At 35.1% G+C, this 15,078-nt stretch overlaps 1 protein-coding gene across 1 annotated transcript in view; it reads left to right on the top strand.

Annotated features, from left to right (window-relative positions):
* Positions 1-15,078, top strand: part of ARID2 (AT-rich interaction domain 2) — a 255,295-nt gene that overhangs the window by 125,526 nt on the left and 114,691 nt on the right. The window contains exon 4 of the mRNA XM_077170650.1: positions 12,752-12,885. Within this exon, the coding sequence (XP_077026765.1) occupies positions 12,752-12,885 (134 nt within the window). The remainder of the gene's footprint in view (positions 1-12,751; positions 12,886-15,078) is intronic.

Raw genomic sequence — 15,078 nt, forward strand, 5'->3', positions numbered from 1 at the left:
CAGAAAAGGATGCTGAATTTTATCAAATGCTTTTTTGGCATCAATCAAGATGATCATGTGATTTTTCCCTTTTGATTTGTTGTGTTTTATTACATTAATTGATTTTCTTGTGTTGAATCATCCTTTCATTCCTGGTATAAACCTCATTTGGTCATGGTGTATAATTCTTTTAATGTGTTGTTGGATTCAATTTGCCAATGTTTTATTGAGAATTTTTGCAGCTATGTTCATGTGGGAGACTGGACTGTAGTTTTTTATAGCATCTTTACCTGGTTTTGATATTAAAATGATATTAACTTCATCAATTGAGTTAGGTAGAGTTCCTTTTTCCTCAATTTCTTGGAAAAGTTTGAGCAGGATTGCTGTTAGTTCTTTATGTAATGTTTGATAAAACTCCCCTGTGAAGTCATCTGGCCCTGAGCTTTTCTTTGTAGGAAGATTTTTGATGACTGATTGAATCTCTTTACTTGTGACTAGTGTGTTGAGATCTTCTATTTTTCCTTTGTCAGTGTAGCTGGTTTGTGTGTCTACAGGAATTTGTCCATTTCATATAAGTTGTCTAGTTTGTTGGTGTATAGTTGCTCATATTGTACTCATATAATTTCAGGGTCTGTGGTAATGCACCCATTCTCATTTCTGATTTTATTTATTTGCATCCTCTCTCTCTTTTTTTTTTTTTTTTTTTGGTCAGTGTTGCTAATGGCCTATCGATTTTGTGGATTTTCTTAAAGAACAAACTTTTGGTTTTATTCGTTATTTCTATTGTTCTTTTATCTCCCATTCATTTATCTCTGATTTAGTCTTTGTTATTTTTCTTCTTCTATTTGCTTTGGGGTTAGTTTGCTGTTTTTTCTCAAGTTCTTCCAGGTATGCTGTTAAGTCCTCAGTTTTTGCTCTTTTGTGTTTTTTAATATAGGCATTTAGGGCAATAAATTTCCCTCTCAGCACAGCCTTTCCCACATCCCATAGGTTTGATACATTATATTCTCATTTTCATTCATCTCCAGATAAGTGCTGATTTCTCTTGCAATTTCTTCTTTGACCCAGTGGTTGTTTAAGAGTATGTTATTTAATCAGCATATATTTGTGAATGTTCTCGTTCTTTGGTGGTTTTGGAGATACAGTTTCATCCCATTGTAATCAGAGACAGTGCTTTGAATAATTTCAGTGTTTTTAAATGTATAAAGACCTGTTTTGTGCCCCAGCCTATGATCTATCCTGGAGAATGTTGGAGAATGTTCATGAGCACTAGAGAAGAATGTATATCCTTGTGCTTTGGGGTGCAATGACCTATGTATGTCTGTTAGGTCTAATTCATTTATCGTGTTATTTAACTTTTCTCTTTCCTTGTTGATCTTCTATCTGGTTGTTCTGTCTATAGAGGAGAATGGTATATTGCAGTCTTCTACTATTGTTGAAACATCTATGCTCCCTTCAGTTTTGCCAATGTCTGTCTCATATACTTTGGAACTCCTTGATTGGGAGCATAAACATCTATGATTGTCATATCTTCTTGGTGAATTGGCCCCTTAATTAGTATATAGTGTCCTTCTTTGTCTCCTATGATGTCTTTACATTTAAAATCTATTTTGTCTGATATTAATATGGGTACTCCTGCTTTCTTTGGATTACAGCTTACATGGAGCATCTTTTTCCATCCTTTCACTTTCAATCTATTTGTATCCTGTGTCTAAGATGAGTCTCTTATAAGCAGCATATAGATGGTTTATTTTTCTTAATCCATTCTTCCAATCTGTGTCTTTTAATTCGTAAGTTTAGTCATTAACATTCAAAGTTATTCCTGAAAAGGCATTTCTTGATTCCATCATCTTATTTTTTTCATTTTATTTGTCAGATTCTTTTCCCTCTTTCTCTTTGTAATTTTTTTAATTTCCCTAGTGGTACTCTTCAATTCTGTGCCCTCCTCCAGGCCTCCCTCTCCTGTCTATTTTTTTCAGTAGGCAGGGCTCCTTTTAGTATTTCTTGTAGGGCCAGTTTCTTGTTGACAAATTCTTTCAGGACTTCTTTGTGAAAACTTTAATCTCTCCCTCAATTTTGATGGACAGTTTGGCTGGGTACAGAATTCTTGGCTGGAAGTTTTTCTATTTCAGGATCTTGAACATATCATACCACTGCCTTCTCGCCTCTAGGGCTCTAGTTGAGTAGTTTGAACTCAGTCTTATTTGGTTCCCCTTATATGTAGTAGATTATTTTTCTCTTGCTGCTTTCAGGATTTTCTACTTCTCTCCCACATTTGACAGACTGATTAGTATGTGTCTTGGGGAAGGCCTGTATGGATTTATTCTGTTTGGAATTCGTTGGACTTCTTTGACTTGTATTTTTATGTCCTTTATGAGGATTGGGAAGTTTTCCCCCATTATATCCTCAACTGTTCTTCCTAGCCCTTTACTCCTCTCTTCTCCTTCCGGGACACCAGTGATTCTTATATTTGAGTGGTTTGTTTTGCCTATCATTTCCCTGAGTTCCCATTCAATTTTTTCCGTCTTTTTTGCCATTTGTTGTTTTGAGTCTTTGAAGTCAATTATTGTGTCTTCTATATCACTTATTCTTTCTTCTGGCACTTCAGATCTTGTGTTATGTGCCTCTAGTATGTTTTTTATTTGGTCAGCAGAATCTTTAATCTCTGTGATATCTGCAGTTTTTCTACTTATTTCAAATTCCTCTTTATGCTCTTCTATTGTCTTCTTGATCTCCTTTATGTCATTTGCTATCCCATTTATTTTACTATGGACATCTTTGATTAGTTGCTCCAACATCTGTAGTCTCCTCTGGTGTTTCAATTTGGTCATTAGGCAGGGCTGTATCAAGCACTGTGATATGCTTAATGATCTTCTGTTGTCTTTGTTGCATGTAGGTATCTTGATTGATTTACTTTGGGGGTTGATTTCTTTCAGTAGTCTAAGGCCTTGTGTTTGTGGGATGGTTGTACAGCAGGGACAGGGTATGAGGTGGGGCACTCAGTATGGTGATTTTTTTCTGGGCAGACATGGGCGCAGGTTGGGGGTTTTACACTGATGCTTGAGAACATGGGTGCCCAGCAGCCAGGGAGATTGTAGCCATGCAGGTACTCCCGTCTGTGGTGTGCGCTTCTCTGAGGCATGGGGTCTCTTGTGCGCATGCATAGAGTTGTGGCAGCAGGTCAGCGTTTTTCCATCATGGATTGGGGACAGATGTTACCCGGCTGCATAGGTAGGCTCTTTCTCAGAGCTGGGAAGTGAGGCTGAGGGCTGTGAGCATGCATAGTTCTAGGACTGCTGTAAAGTGTGGTTTCCAGAGCTGAATGAAGTAATAGGGGGTCCGTGCTCATGCACGGACCTGGGAGTGCTGCAAACAGATGCGCTGAATTCAGTGAGGGTGGGATGTAGGTGTGCAACACTCTGGGCAAGGGGCAGGAGTAGCCTAGTTATGTAAGTTAGTGGCCACAACCTTTATGCAACAGCTTGCAGGGAACAGGAAGGAGGAGGTAGTGCTTGGTGGGGGTGTAGGAGAGGTAGGTTGGGCTGCTCTTGGTATAGGAATGTGCGGCTGGTACATGCACTAGGGGACTGGTGGGTTGGGGTGACTGGAACATGGGAAATGAGAGCAGATGACGGGGTTCAGGTGCATGGGGTGTGGGTTGAGTCGCTGGTCACAGGGGTGTGCTGGTGAGGGTAACGCACTGAAGGAACACGGCATAGCTTACTTCCTAGTCCTGTGTTCCTGTCCATGCAGTTCTGCGGGCTCCTCGTTTCTGCCCTAGGCTCCAGCTATCTTCCTCTTAGTTCCTTGTCCTCTGTAACTAGTGCTGCCACATGTGGTACAGAAGGCTCTCCCAGGTCAGCCACACTCCTGAATCACCACCTCAGTCACCCTCCTTTCCCTTCTCTAATTTTTCCATGGAGCAGGGCTAATCTTGAACTACTCTAGTCAGCCATCTTCTTGGAAAATCCATTGTTTAAAATTTTGAGGAATTACCAAACTTTCATAGCACCCATACCATACATTCCATTCCCACCAACAGAACACAGAGTCTTAGTTTCTCCGAATCCTTGCCAACACTCGTTATTTTCCAATTCTTTCATAATAGCTATCCTAGTGAGTATGAAATAATATCTCAGTGTGGTTTTCCTTTGTACTTTCCCTATGACTAAAGCATCTTTTCATGTACTAATTGACCATTTAATATCTTCTTTGGAGAAATGTCGTTTGCCCAATTGTTAAAAATTGTATTGCCTGTTGTTGAGTAATAGTTAATTGCATATTCTAGCTATTACATCCTTATCAGATATATGATTTCAAAATATTTTCTCCCATTCTATGGGTTCTCTTTTCACTCTCTTATTTTTTTGTAATCACATAGTTGTGTATTCATCACCATGATCATTTTTTTTAACATTTGCATCTCTCCAGAAAAAGGGAAAATAAAAGAAGAAACTCATACGTACCATTTCCCTTCCCACTCTCTTTCATTGACCACTAGTATTTCAATGTATTTTCACTCTCTTGATAGTATCCTGTCATGCAGAAAAGTTTTTAATTTTGCTGAAGTCTCATTTTTACCATTTTTTTCTCTTGTCGCCTGTGCTTTCGGGATAATTCTTAGGAAACCATGCCAAACCCATAGTCATGAAGATTTTCTGGTATTTTTCCCTGTAAGAATTTTACAGAGTTAGCTTTTAAATTTAGTTTTTGATCCATTTTGGGCCACTTTTTCTATATGTTAAAAGGGTCCAACTTCATTCTTTTGCATGTGGATATCCAGTTTTCCTGGCACTATTTAGTAGAGGGACTTTTCTTTCCTCACAAAATGTACATGATATTTTTGTCAAAAGTCAGTTAGCCCTATTTGTTAAGTTTATTTCTAGACTCGCAGTTCCATTCCATTTGTTAATAAGCCTAATTTTATGCCAGGACAACGCTATTTCGATTATTGTAGTTTTGTAGTTGTCGATTTTTTTTTTCGCTTAGAATTCTTTTTAAATTTTTTAAATTAATTTTTAAATTGTTAAAAAAACTTACAAGAAAGAAACACAAGCATTCTTAATATATGATCATTCCGCTCTACATATATAATCAGTAATTCACAATATCATCACATAGTTACATATTCAACATCATGATCATTTCTTAGAACATTTGCATCAATTCAGAAAAAGAAATTAAAAGACAACAGAAAAATAAAACAAAAACAGAAAAAAAAAATTATGCATACCTTAACCTTTATCCCTCCCTTTCACTGATCACTAGCATTTCAAACTAAATTTATTTTAATATTCATTCCCCCTGTTATTTATTTTTATTCCATATTTTCTACTCCTCTGTTGACAAGGTAGGTGAAAGGAGCATCAGACACAAGGTTTTCACAATCACACAGTCACATTGTGAAAGCTATATCATTATACAATCATCATCAAGAAGCATGGCTACTGGAACACAGCTCTACATTTTCAGGCAGTTCCCTCCAGCCTCTCCATTACATCTTGGATAACAAGGTGATATCTACTTAATGCGTAAGAATAACCTCCAGGATAACCTCTCGACTCTGTTCGGAATCTCTCAGCCATTGACACTTCGTCTCATTTCCCTCTTCCCCCTATTGGTCGAGAAGGTTTCCTCAATTCCTTGATGCTGGGTCTCAGCTCATTCTTCTCAATCCCTTGATGCTGAGTCTCATCTCATTCTTGGATTTCTGTCCCATGTTGCCAGGAAGGTCCACACCCCTGGGAATCATGTCCCACCTAGACAGTGGTAGGGTGGTGAGTTTGCTTGTTTTATTGACTAGAGAGAGAAGCCACATCTGAGCTGCAAAAGAGGTTCTCTTGCAGGTAACTCTTAGGCCTAATTTTAAGTAGGCTTGACCTATCCTTTGTGGGGTTAAGTTTCATGTGAACAAACCTCAAGACTGGGGGCTCAGCCTATAGCCTTGGTTGTCCACACTGCTTCTGAGAATATCAAGGATTCAACTTGGGGAAGTTCAATTTTCCCCCGTTCTCATCATTCCCCAAAGGGGACTTTGCAAATACTTTTCCACTCACTGATCAAGTCACTCTGGGATTCATCAGGGCATCACCTGGACAAACCAACAAAATCTCATGTCCTACCCAAGGTTCCGTGTCCTTATGTTGTTCAACCATCTACATAAGTTATATTAGGAAATGCACTAGTCAAAATATAAATCTTGTACCAAATAAACATGTTTTGCTTTAGTCTCACACTTAAGTTGAAATTTTAAAATATTAATTACCGTCTATCTTCAGCACCCTTCAGTAATGACATACCTTTGTTCTTTTTCATGCAAAAACATTTTTTAAATTTGTACATTTAGTCACTATCATTATACACTCTAGGCATTCCTAGATTATACATCTCAGTCTTTACATCTATCTTTCTTTGTGGTTTCATTTATGCTCCCAGCCCTCCTCCCTCTATCATTCTCACATTCCACTTCATTTGGTGTTTTAACATAATTGTATTACAGTTAGGTAATATTGTGCTGTCCATTCTGAGCTTTTACATTCAGTCCTGTTGCACAGTCTGTATCCCTTCAGTTCCAATTACCCAATATCTTACCCTATTTCTATCTCCTGATGGTCTCTGTTACCAGTGAAATATTCCCAGTTTATTCACTAATGTCAGTTCATATGAGTGAGACCATACAGTATTTGTCCTTTTGTTTTTGGCTTATCTCACTCAACATAATGTTGTTAAGGTCCATCCAAATTGTTACATACTTCATAACTTTATTCTGTCTTACAGCTACATAATATTCCATCATATGTATATGCCACAGTTTGTTTAGCCACCCATCTGTTGATGGACATTTTGGCTGTTTCCATCTCTTGGTAATTGTAAATAATGCTGCTATAAACATTGGTGTGCAAATGTTCATTTGTGTCCTTTACCTCATGTCCTTTGAGTAGAGACAGCATATAGATGGTCCTGTTTTTTAATCCATTCTACCCATCTATGTCCTATGATTGGGAAGTTTAATCCATTAACATTTAGTATTATTAGTGCACGGGTAGTACTTTCTTCTACATTTTACCTTTTGGATTTTGTCTGTCATATCTAATTTTGCTTCTTTTTACCTTTACTCATAGTCTTCCTTTCTATACTCCTCTCCACACCTCTCTCTTCTGTCTTTTTGTATCTGTCTCCAGTGCTCCCTTTAGTATTTCTTACAGAGCTGGTCTCTTGGTCACAAATTCTCTCAGTGATTTTTTTGTCTGAAAATGTTTTAATTTCTCCCTGATTTTTGAAGGACAATTTTGCTGGATATAGAATTCTTGGTTGGCAGTTTTTCTCTTTTAGTAATTTAAATATATCATCCCAGTGTCTTCTTTTTTGTGTGTTTCTTTTTCTGCCAGCCCTGCCCCCTTGGTGCCAGGGCAAAAATGAGCAACCTCCACTTTGACCAGGTTCACTTGAGCTGGGGCCTTATTTTTAGTAGTCAGAATTTGTTAATTAATTCCACAATTGGCATTTGGTTGGGCTCAGCCCCTACTGCTGGTAATGTCTCTTTCTTTTCCCCTCTGGGAAGCAGCCTGTGGGGGAGGGCCGCCAGCCACCGTGGCTTGGGGAATTCACGGTTCTGGGGTGGCTCGCAGCTGGTCCAGCTCATCCAGACTGGGGTACACTGTGTGTCCGGTCACTGACGTAGTCCCAGGAGCTGTTTTGTACTGTTTTTGGTTATCTAGTAGTTGTTCTGGAGGACAAACTAAAACGTGCACATTGCTAAGCCGCCATCTTGGCCTGGAAGTCTCTCATGAAGGTGTAGTTGTCAGTTTTGAAATTGAGAAGTGCAAGTCCTATTTGTTGTTTTTCAAGATTGTTTTAGCTATGTGAGACCCATACGATCCATATGGGTTGTTCTATTTCTTTAAAAAAAAAAAAGCCTCCAGAATTTGGGTAGAATTACATTGAATTGTTTATGCTTTTTGATGCTATTGTAAATGGAATTGGTTTTTTTACTTCCTCTTCATTGTTCATTGCTAGTATATAGAAATACAACTAATTCCTCCATGTTGATTTTGCATCTTGCAGCTTTGTTGAATTCATTTATTAGCTCTAGTGATTGTTTTTGTATGTGTATACTTTAGGGATGTATACAAATAACAATCTTGTCATCTGTGAGCAGAGATAATTTTGCTTCTTCTTTTCTAATTTAGATGCGCTTCCTATATTTTTCTTGTCTAATTATTCTGTTTAAAACTTCAGGTAAGATGTTGAATACTAGTGGTGAAAGTGAGCATCCTTGTATTGTTATTCTTAGAGTGGAAACTTTTGGGCTTTCACCATTAGGTGTAATGTGAGTTCCAGTTTTTTCAGATATAGGCTTTATCATATTGAGGAAATCTCCTTCTATTTTTCTCTAGTTTTCTGAGTGCTTTTATCAAGAATTGACTTGTGTCTGATGCTCCTTTTATCTACCTTATCAACAGACGAGTAAAACGTTCAGCATAAAAATAAACAACAGAGGGAACAAATGTTGAAAAAAATTTGGTAGATTCAAATGCTAATGAGCAATGAAAGGAAGGGGTAAGGCGTATGGTATGTATGAATTTTTTTCTGTTGCGTTTTTATTTCTTTTTCTGAATTGATGCAAATGTTCTAAGAAATGATCATGATGAATATGCAACTATGGGATAATATTGTGAATTACTGATTATATATATAGAAAGGAATGATCATATGTTAAGAATGTGTTGTTATATTTTTAAAAAAATAAAAAATTAATTTAAAAATACTTGAGGAAATTGGAAAGATTTATGTCAAATATGTGAAATGCGACTTTATTTATTATTTCTAACACTAGGTAATCAATTAAATTAAAAAAACAAAAAATATGAATGTGTGTTGGATTTTGTCAAATGCTTTTTCTGCATCAATATTATCCAGATTTTTCCCACTTTTTTTCCCATGAATGTAGTGTATTGTATTGATTTTCTTACATGAACCACCCTTGCATTCCTGGATGAAAACCTATTTGGCTATAGTATATAATCCTCTTAAGGCATTGTTGAATTTTGTCTGCTAGTATTTTGTGTAGAATTTTAGCATCATTCATAAGGGGTCTTGGTCTGAACTTTCCTATTTTTGCAAGTGCCTTTGACTTTAGTATCTGGGTAAGCTGGCTTTAAAAGAAGTGTTCTCTTTTCAGTTTGTCGAGAAGAGTTTGAGAAGGGATACTTTAAATTTTGATAGATTTTTCTTTGTTGATTTATCTCTATACTTGTTAAGGGTTTATTCAAATTTTCTGTTACTTCTTGAGTCAGCTTTGGTAGTTTTTTTGTTTCTAGGAATTTGTCCATTTTATCTAAGCTATCCAATTTGTTGACTGTTCCCTTATAATCCTTTTAATTCCTGTAATGTCAGTAGTAGTGTCCCCACATTCATTTCTTATTTTAGTAATTAAAGTATCTCTCTATGTTTTTAGTCTCTTTAGAGGTGTGTCAGTATTGTTGATCTTTCATAAGAAACTTTTGGATTTATTGGTTTTCTTTCTAATAAAAACTAACGGTTTTATTAGTAAAAACATTACTCATTTGAGATCTTCATTTTTAATGTAGGCATTAACAGCTATAAATGCCCCTCTTAGCACTGTTTTTGATCATTCGTAAGTTTTGGTATGTTGTGTTTTTGTTTTCATCAACTGAATGTGTTTTCTAATTTCCCTTGTGATTTCTTCTTTGATCCATCAGTTGTTTAAAGAATGTGTTTAACTTTTAACACATTTGTGAATTTTCCAATTTTCCTTCCAGAATTGATTTCTAGTTTCATTCCAATATAATCAGAAAAGTTATTTGTTTATTTTCAGTACTTAAAATCATATTGTGAGTTAACATATGGTGTATCATGGAGAATGTTCCATGTGCATTTGAAAAGAATGTGTATTCAACTTTTGTTGGGTGGACAGTATTGTATAAGTTTGTTAGGTGTGATTGGTTTATAGAGCTTTTCAGTTCTTCTGTTTCCTTATAGATCATCTACTTGATTATTCTATTTATTATTGAAGGTGTAGTATTGAACTCTCCAACTTTTATTGTAGAATTTTTCTCTTCAGTTTTACTACATATATTTTGGGGCTCTGTTATTAGGTACATATATGTTTATAATTGCTGTATCTTCTTGCTTTATTGAACTTTTTATCAATGTTTAATATCCTCCTTTGTCTCTTGCAACCTTTTTTGACTTAAAGTCATTTTTCTGTGAAGAATATAGTCATCTCAGCTCTCTTTTGGTTTCTATTTGCATGTAATATCATTTCGAATCTTTTACCTTCATTCCCTTTGTGTGTTTGTGTTTTAAGTGAGTCTTTGAACTGCATGTGGATGGACTTTTTTTTTTTTTTACACATTCTGCCAACCTCTGCGTTTTAATATGTGAGTTTAATCCAGGTAGATTTGAAGCATTTATTGATAAGCAAGGATTTACTTCTGCTATTTAACCATTTGTTTTCTGTATGACATGTTTTTTTTTCTTAATTCCGCCATTACTGTCTTTCTTTGTTTTTATTTGCTTTTTTTACTCCTTTTCCCTTATTTGTTGTTGTTGTTCTTATTTTTTAGGGGTTACCTTCAGAGATTATGATTAACATCTCAAAATTTTTGCAGTCTGTTTTGAAAACCAATTTAGTAACAGTTGTGTACAAACTCTGCCCCTATACATTCCCATCTCTGTTCCTTCATATTGCTAGTATCATACCAGCATACATCATTTTCTCATTAACCTGGGTTTATTGTTTTATACCTTTGTCTTTTAAATCATATTTTTTAAAAAGAGAAAACAAACCAAAAGTACAGTATTACTGGCTTTTCTATTTACCTATGAAGTTACTTATCACTTTTCTTTAACTTTTGCATATGGGCATAAGGTTATAGATTAGTGTCTATTGTCATTTCAGTTCAGCCTAAAGGGATCATTTTATCTGAAATTGTCTTAATTTCTCTTCAGGAATTTTTGGTTGACAGGTTTTTTTTCCATCATTACTTACATTATGTTATCTGCTACCTGCAGGCCTCCATGGTTTCTGATGAGAAATTAACTGTTAGTCTCATTGAGTATCCTTCTTAGGGACGAGTTGCTCCTCTGTGTCTACTTTCACAATTCTCTCTTCATCTTCGGGTTTTGACAGTTTGATTGTAATGTGTCCTGTTGTAGATTGCTTTGAGTTTATCTTGCTTGAAGTTTGTTGCTTTTCTTGGAGCTATATATTGGCCATTATTTCCTTAAACATTCTTTTGCCCCTTATCTTTTCCTTCTGAGATTCAGAATAACAGTTTGGTTTGTTTGATGATGTTCCACAGGTTCCTTAGACTTTCTTCATTTTATTTTGTTTTTCTTTTTGTTTCATTCTTTAACTTTTCTGCTCCTCAGACTGGATAATTTCAATTGTCTTATCTTCAGATTTGCTTGTGCTTTCTTCTACCTATTCAAATCTGCTGCTGCACCCCTTTTGTGAATTTTTCGTTTTGATTATTTTACTTTTCATCTCCAGAATTGCTGTTTTTTCTGTTTTATAAATTCTATCTCTTTATTGATATTCTCATTTTCTCCATACAGCATTTTTCTAGTTTCCCGTAGTTCTTTCCCCATGGATTCGTTTAACTCATCGGTCATATTTAGGAGCATTAATTTTACATTTTTGACTAGTAATTCCAATGTCAGGGCTTTCTTGGGAGTTATTTCTATCTTGTGAATGTACCTTTCTTTCCTGTTTATTGTTTACAATTTTGTGGTAGAACTAGACATTGTATTATAATGTGGTAACTCTGGATATCTATTTTTCTTACTCCTCAGAAATTACTTCTTTTGTTTCTGAAGACTAGAGCTGTCTATTTGTGACTTTTCCAAACTGTTTTTTGCAGAGTGTGAATTTCTTGTTGCATATGATCACTGAAATTTCTGTTCCATTATAATGATAGTCATCCAGTGATCTGGCAAATACTTCTTCAGCTATCTGGTGCTACAAAGAAAGGAGAAAATGGCATATTCACTTTAAGCCTCTGATACATGCTACAGGTAGCTGCTGTAGCCTGAGTGGTCTAAAACAGAGTATCTGTCTGTGGTGGTCTGCTGGGGATCTACCAAAACAACTAAAATATGCATCCCCCAGATTTTGAGGATAGAATCCCCATTGCATGCCCTGGTACCAGCCATCTGCTACAGGAATGCAGTTTGCTATTCCCAGTGCCATGGAGGAACTGAGAAATGGAGAGTGGTCACTGGTTAATGCACGTTCTCATTTAAGAATGATCTATAGCCTTTCATTTCATCAAACACTGTCCTGGTTTTTGTAAGTGTCACATAGGTTCCTGAGTTCTGAATAGTTGATTCCAATCTGTTTCCAGCTCACTGGTTACTTTGATAGAGGGACTGACTCCTTGAACTTCCTCCTCCACCATTTTGTTTCCGTTTAACCTTTTTTAAAAAAATCAATAAATAAAATATACTGCCATTCATCTACATATAGTTGTCCTTTGATATTCCCTTCTTTTGTATTTTTTATTTGAGTATTGATGTAGTCTTTTCTGCAAGTAACAAAAAGTCCTTTTGGAAGCATTGCATTGAATATTTCTGGAATACTACTGCTGAAGTTACTTTTTTTCACTATTATAAAAGATTTGTAGCATCTTCTTATTTTTGTTTTTATTTTGGGGTTTCTAGGAAAGGAAGGACAGATATATGTAGTAGGGGTAAATAAGATGTACATCCATTTTTAAATTTTTGCTGTGCTGTTTTTGTATTTCAGTTACCTAGAAAAGTACGAGAAAGTTCATCATTTTGGGGAGGATGATGATGAGGTACCACCAGGCAATCCAAAGCCACAGCTTCCTATTGGTGCAATTCCATCTTCCTACAATTACCAGCAACACAGTGTGTCAGGTAAATATCATTTAAAATTAGCAGGGCATAGGTCCTCAGTTTTGAATTACAAAAATAAACATCATCCAATTAATTAGTCCCTAACTTTGCACATGAGAATACTTAAGACCTTGAGTAATTTGACTACCAAAGATCGCTATCTAATTGGTATTGGGTATCTTTCTATCATACTGTTCTTAAGATTTTTAGTTGTAGGGATTTTCAAGTACAAATATCTGTAGATTAAAGCATAGTTTTTTTTTCCTTATTGCTTTGACTTATAATCAGTATAATCTGACTAGTCCCTAAAATGGGAACAGGAAAGTCCTGTTAAGATTAGGGAAGCCAAGAATATTACTATAGCATTGACTCCATTTTCTACAATTAATGAGATTCCCAGGACCAGAAATTCTCAGAAATTTTCTTGGTTATTTTATCATTTTCCTGCCATGGTTCCAGGAAGATTTTTTTTTATTTAAGTCATTTTTGGAATTGTTACAGAAGAATCTGTAGCTAAGAGGAGCGGTACTCAAATTGGATATAACCAGTTTAAGAGTCTAATATAAAGAGTTTCTTGAGACAGCATTTATTCCCAGTGTTCCATGGCTCTGGAGGTTGTGGAATGTGATGACTAGAAAGAAAGTTCTGAAAAGAAGTATCTCTGTTTCTTCATCACTAACATTTGGGCTTATAAAGAGAAAATATTTCTTTTTAAGGTTATATTCATTTTGAAAATTGGTATTATTTGAGTTTTAAAAATTATTCTCCATTGGTACTAATAGCATCTCTTGTAGATAATTCTTAGATTTAAGCTATCTCATTTGTGCCAGTATCACCAACTTTTGAAATTTTATTTTTACATTACTTATTTTCAAAATTTTTTTCTTCTTGAATTTGATACCATATTTATTTTCCAATCACTCATGACTGAGGAAAACAGAATCTCCATTTAGAATCTTTTATTACCATTAGAGGAGATTCATCTTACATATTTGTATAATGGTGGTGAGGGGGTGCAAAACAAACCTGTCTTTATCCCTGATAAAGTTACTATTGCATGAACAAAAGGTAAAGGAAAACATTTTACATTACTATGCTAAAAAGCTTACTAATAGTTTAAGCTGATAAAATGAGGTGGCTCGATACATAACATGTTCCTTATTCATAAAGAAAACTTAGTACAATTATCTAACCATAGATATTATAGAGGTTATTTCTGCATTAAATGAAATATGCTAACAAGCTTTAAAATCATCAACTTTATAACTATAATTCCTATGTTGCAGTAACATCAAAACTATTCATACTTGTGACTTAAATAAAGTTTGGTGTTTGATGCTACAGTTCTCCAAACCAACCCATTTTTAAGTATGGAGTTGTTTAAAATAAATTTTTTCATGGATTTTTCCCCCTCCCTAATTTAAACTGCTTACTTAAAAAAGAAAATGTGAAATTTTCCTGGTATTTCAAAAGTTTAATGAAACGCTTTTATAGGACTATAGAAGTTAAGGAAATAAAAGGATTGCTTAATTTGTTATAATAACTCCTTTCTGATATGCTGTAATATATCTGGGTTATTTGAAGAATCTGAACAGTTATATATGTGGCATGTTTGGCAAAATAAGAATTATGGACTAATGAAGGGGGAGAAATGAGGAATTGTTAAAGTATATCACACTATAGAAGAAGTAATTCAAATTGAAAAGATGAAGTATTTCAGGACAGCAATTACTAATTTAGAGGTGCTTTCCATTTTTAAAGAGGAGGCATAGCAACATCCAGATGATATTCTAAAAACTAACATAATTACTAGTATACAAAACAAATCCATTATTCACAATTCTTTTCATGTGTCACTAAGAATAATAAAATATCACACACTGATAGGATGTGGACCTGAATTTTCGTTTGAGAATATTGATTCCTTTGCCTAATGATTTTACATGGCAAAATATATGGAGACATTATTGCCTTCAGTTTTAATATTATTCAACATTAGCATCTTTAGATGGTGGATTTCTTGTTTATTGTCAGGGTTTTCATATTTTCCTCACCATAAGTACTTAATCATTTCATTTCTTTCTTCTCGTGATTTTTTTTTGTTGATATTGATTGGATATTTGAAAAATTATTCAGGGGTTTGCTAAGAAGCTTTTTGCTTATCTCTTATATTTAAAAAAATATTGGCAATATCTTTAGTATAATAATTGTGAA

This window comes from Tamandua tetradactyla, chromosome 7 (assembly GCF_023851605.1).
Source record: "Tamandua tetradactyla isolate mTamTet1 chromosome 7, mTamTet1.pri, whole genome shotgun sequence".
In the NCBI taxonomy this organism is placed as follows: Eukaryota; Metazoa; Chordata; class Mammalia; order Pilosa; family Myrmecophagidae; genus Tamandua; species Tamandua tetradactyla.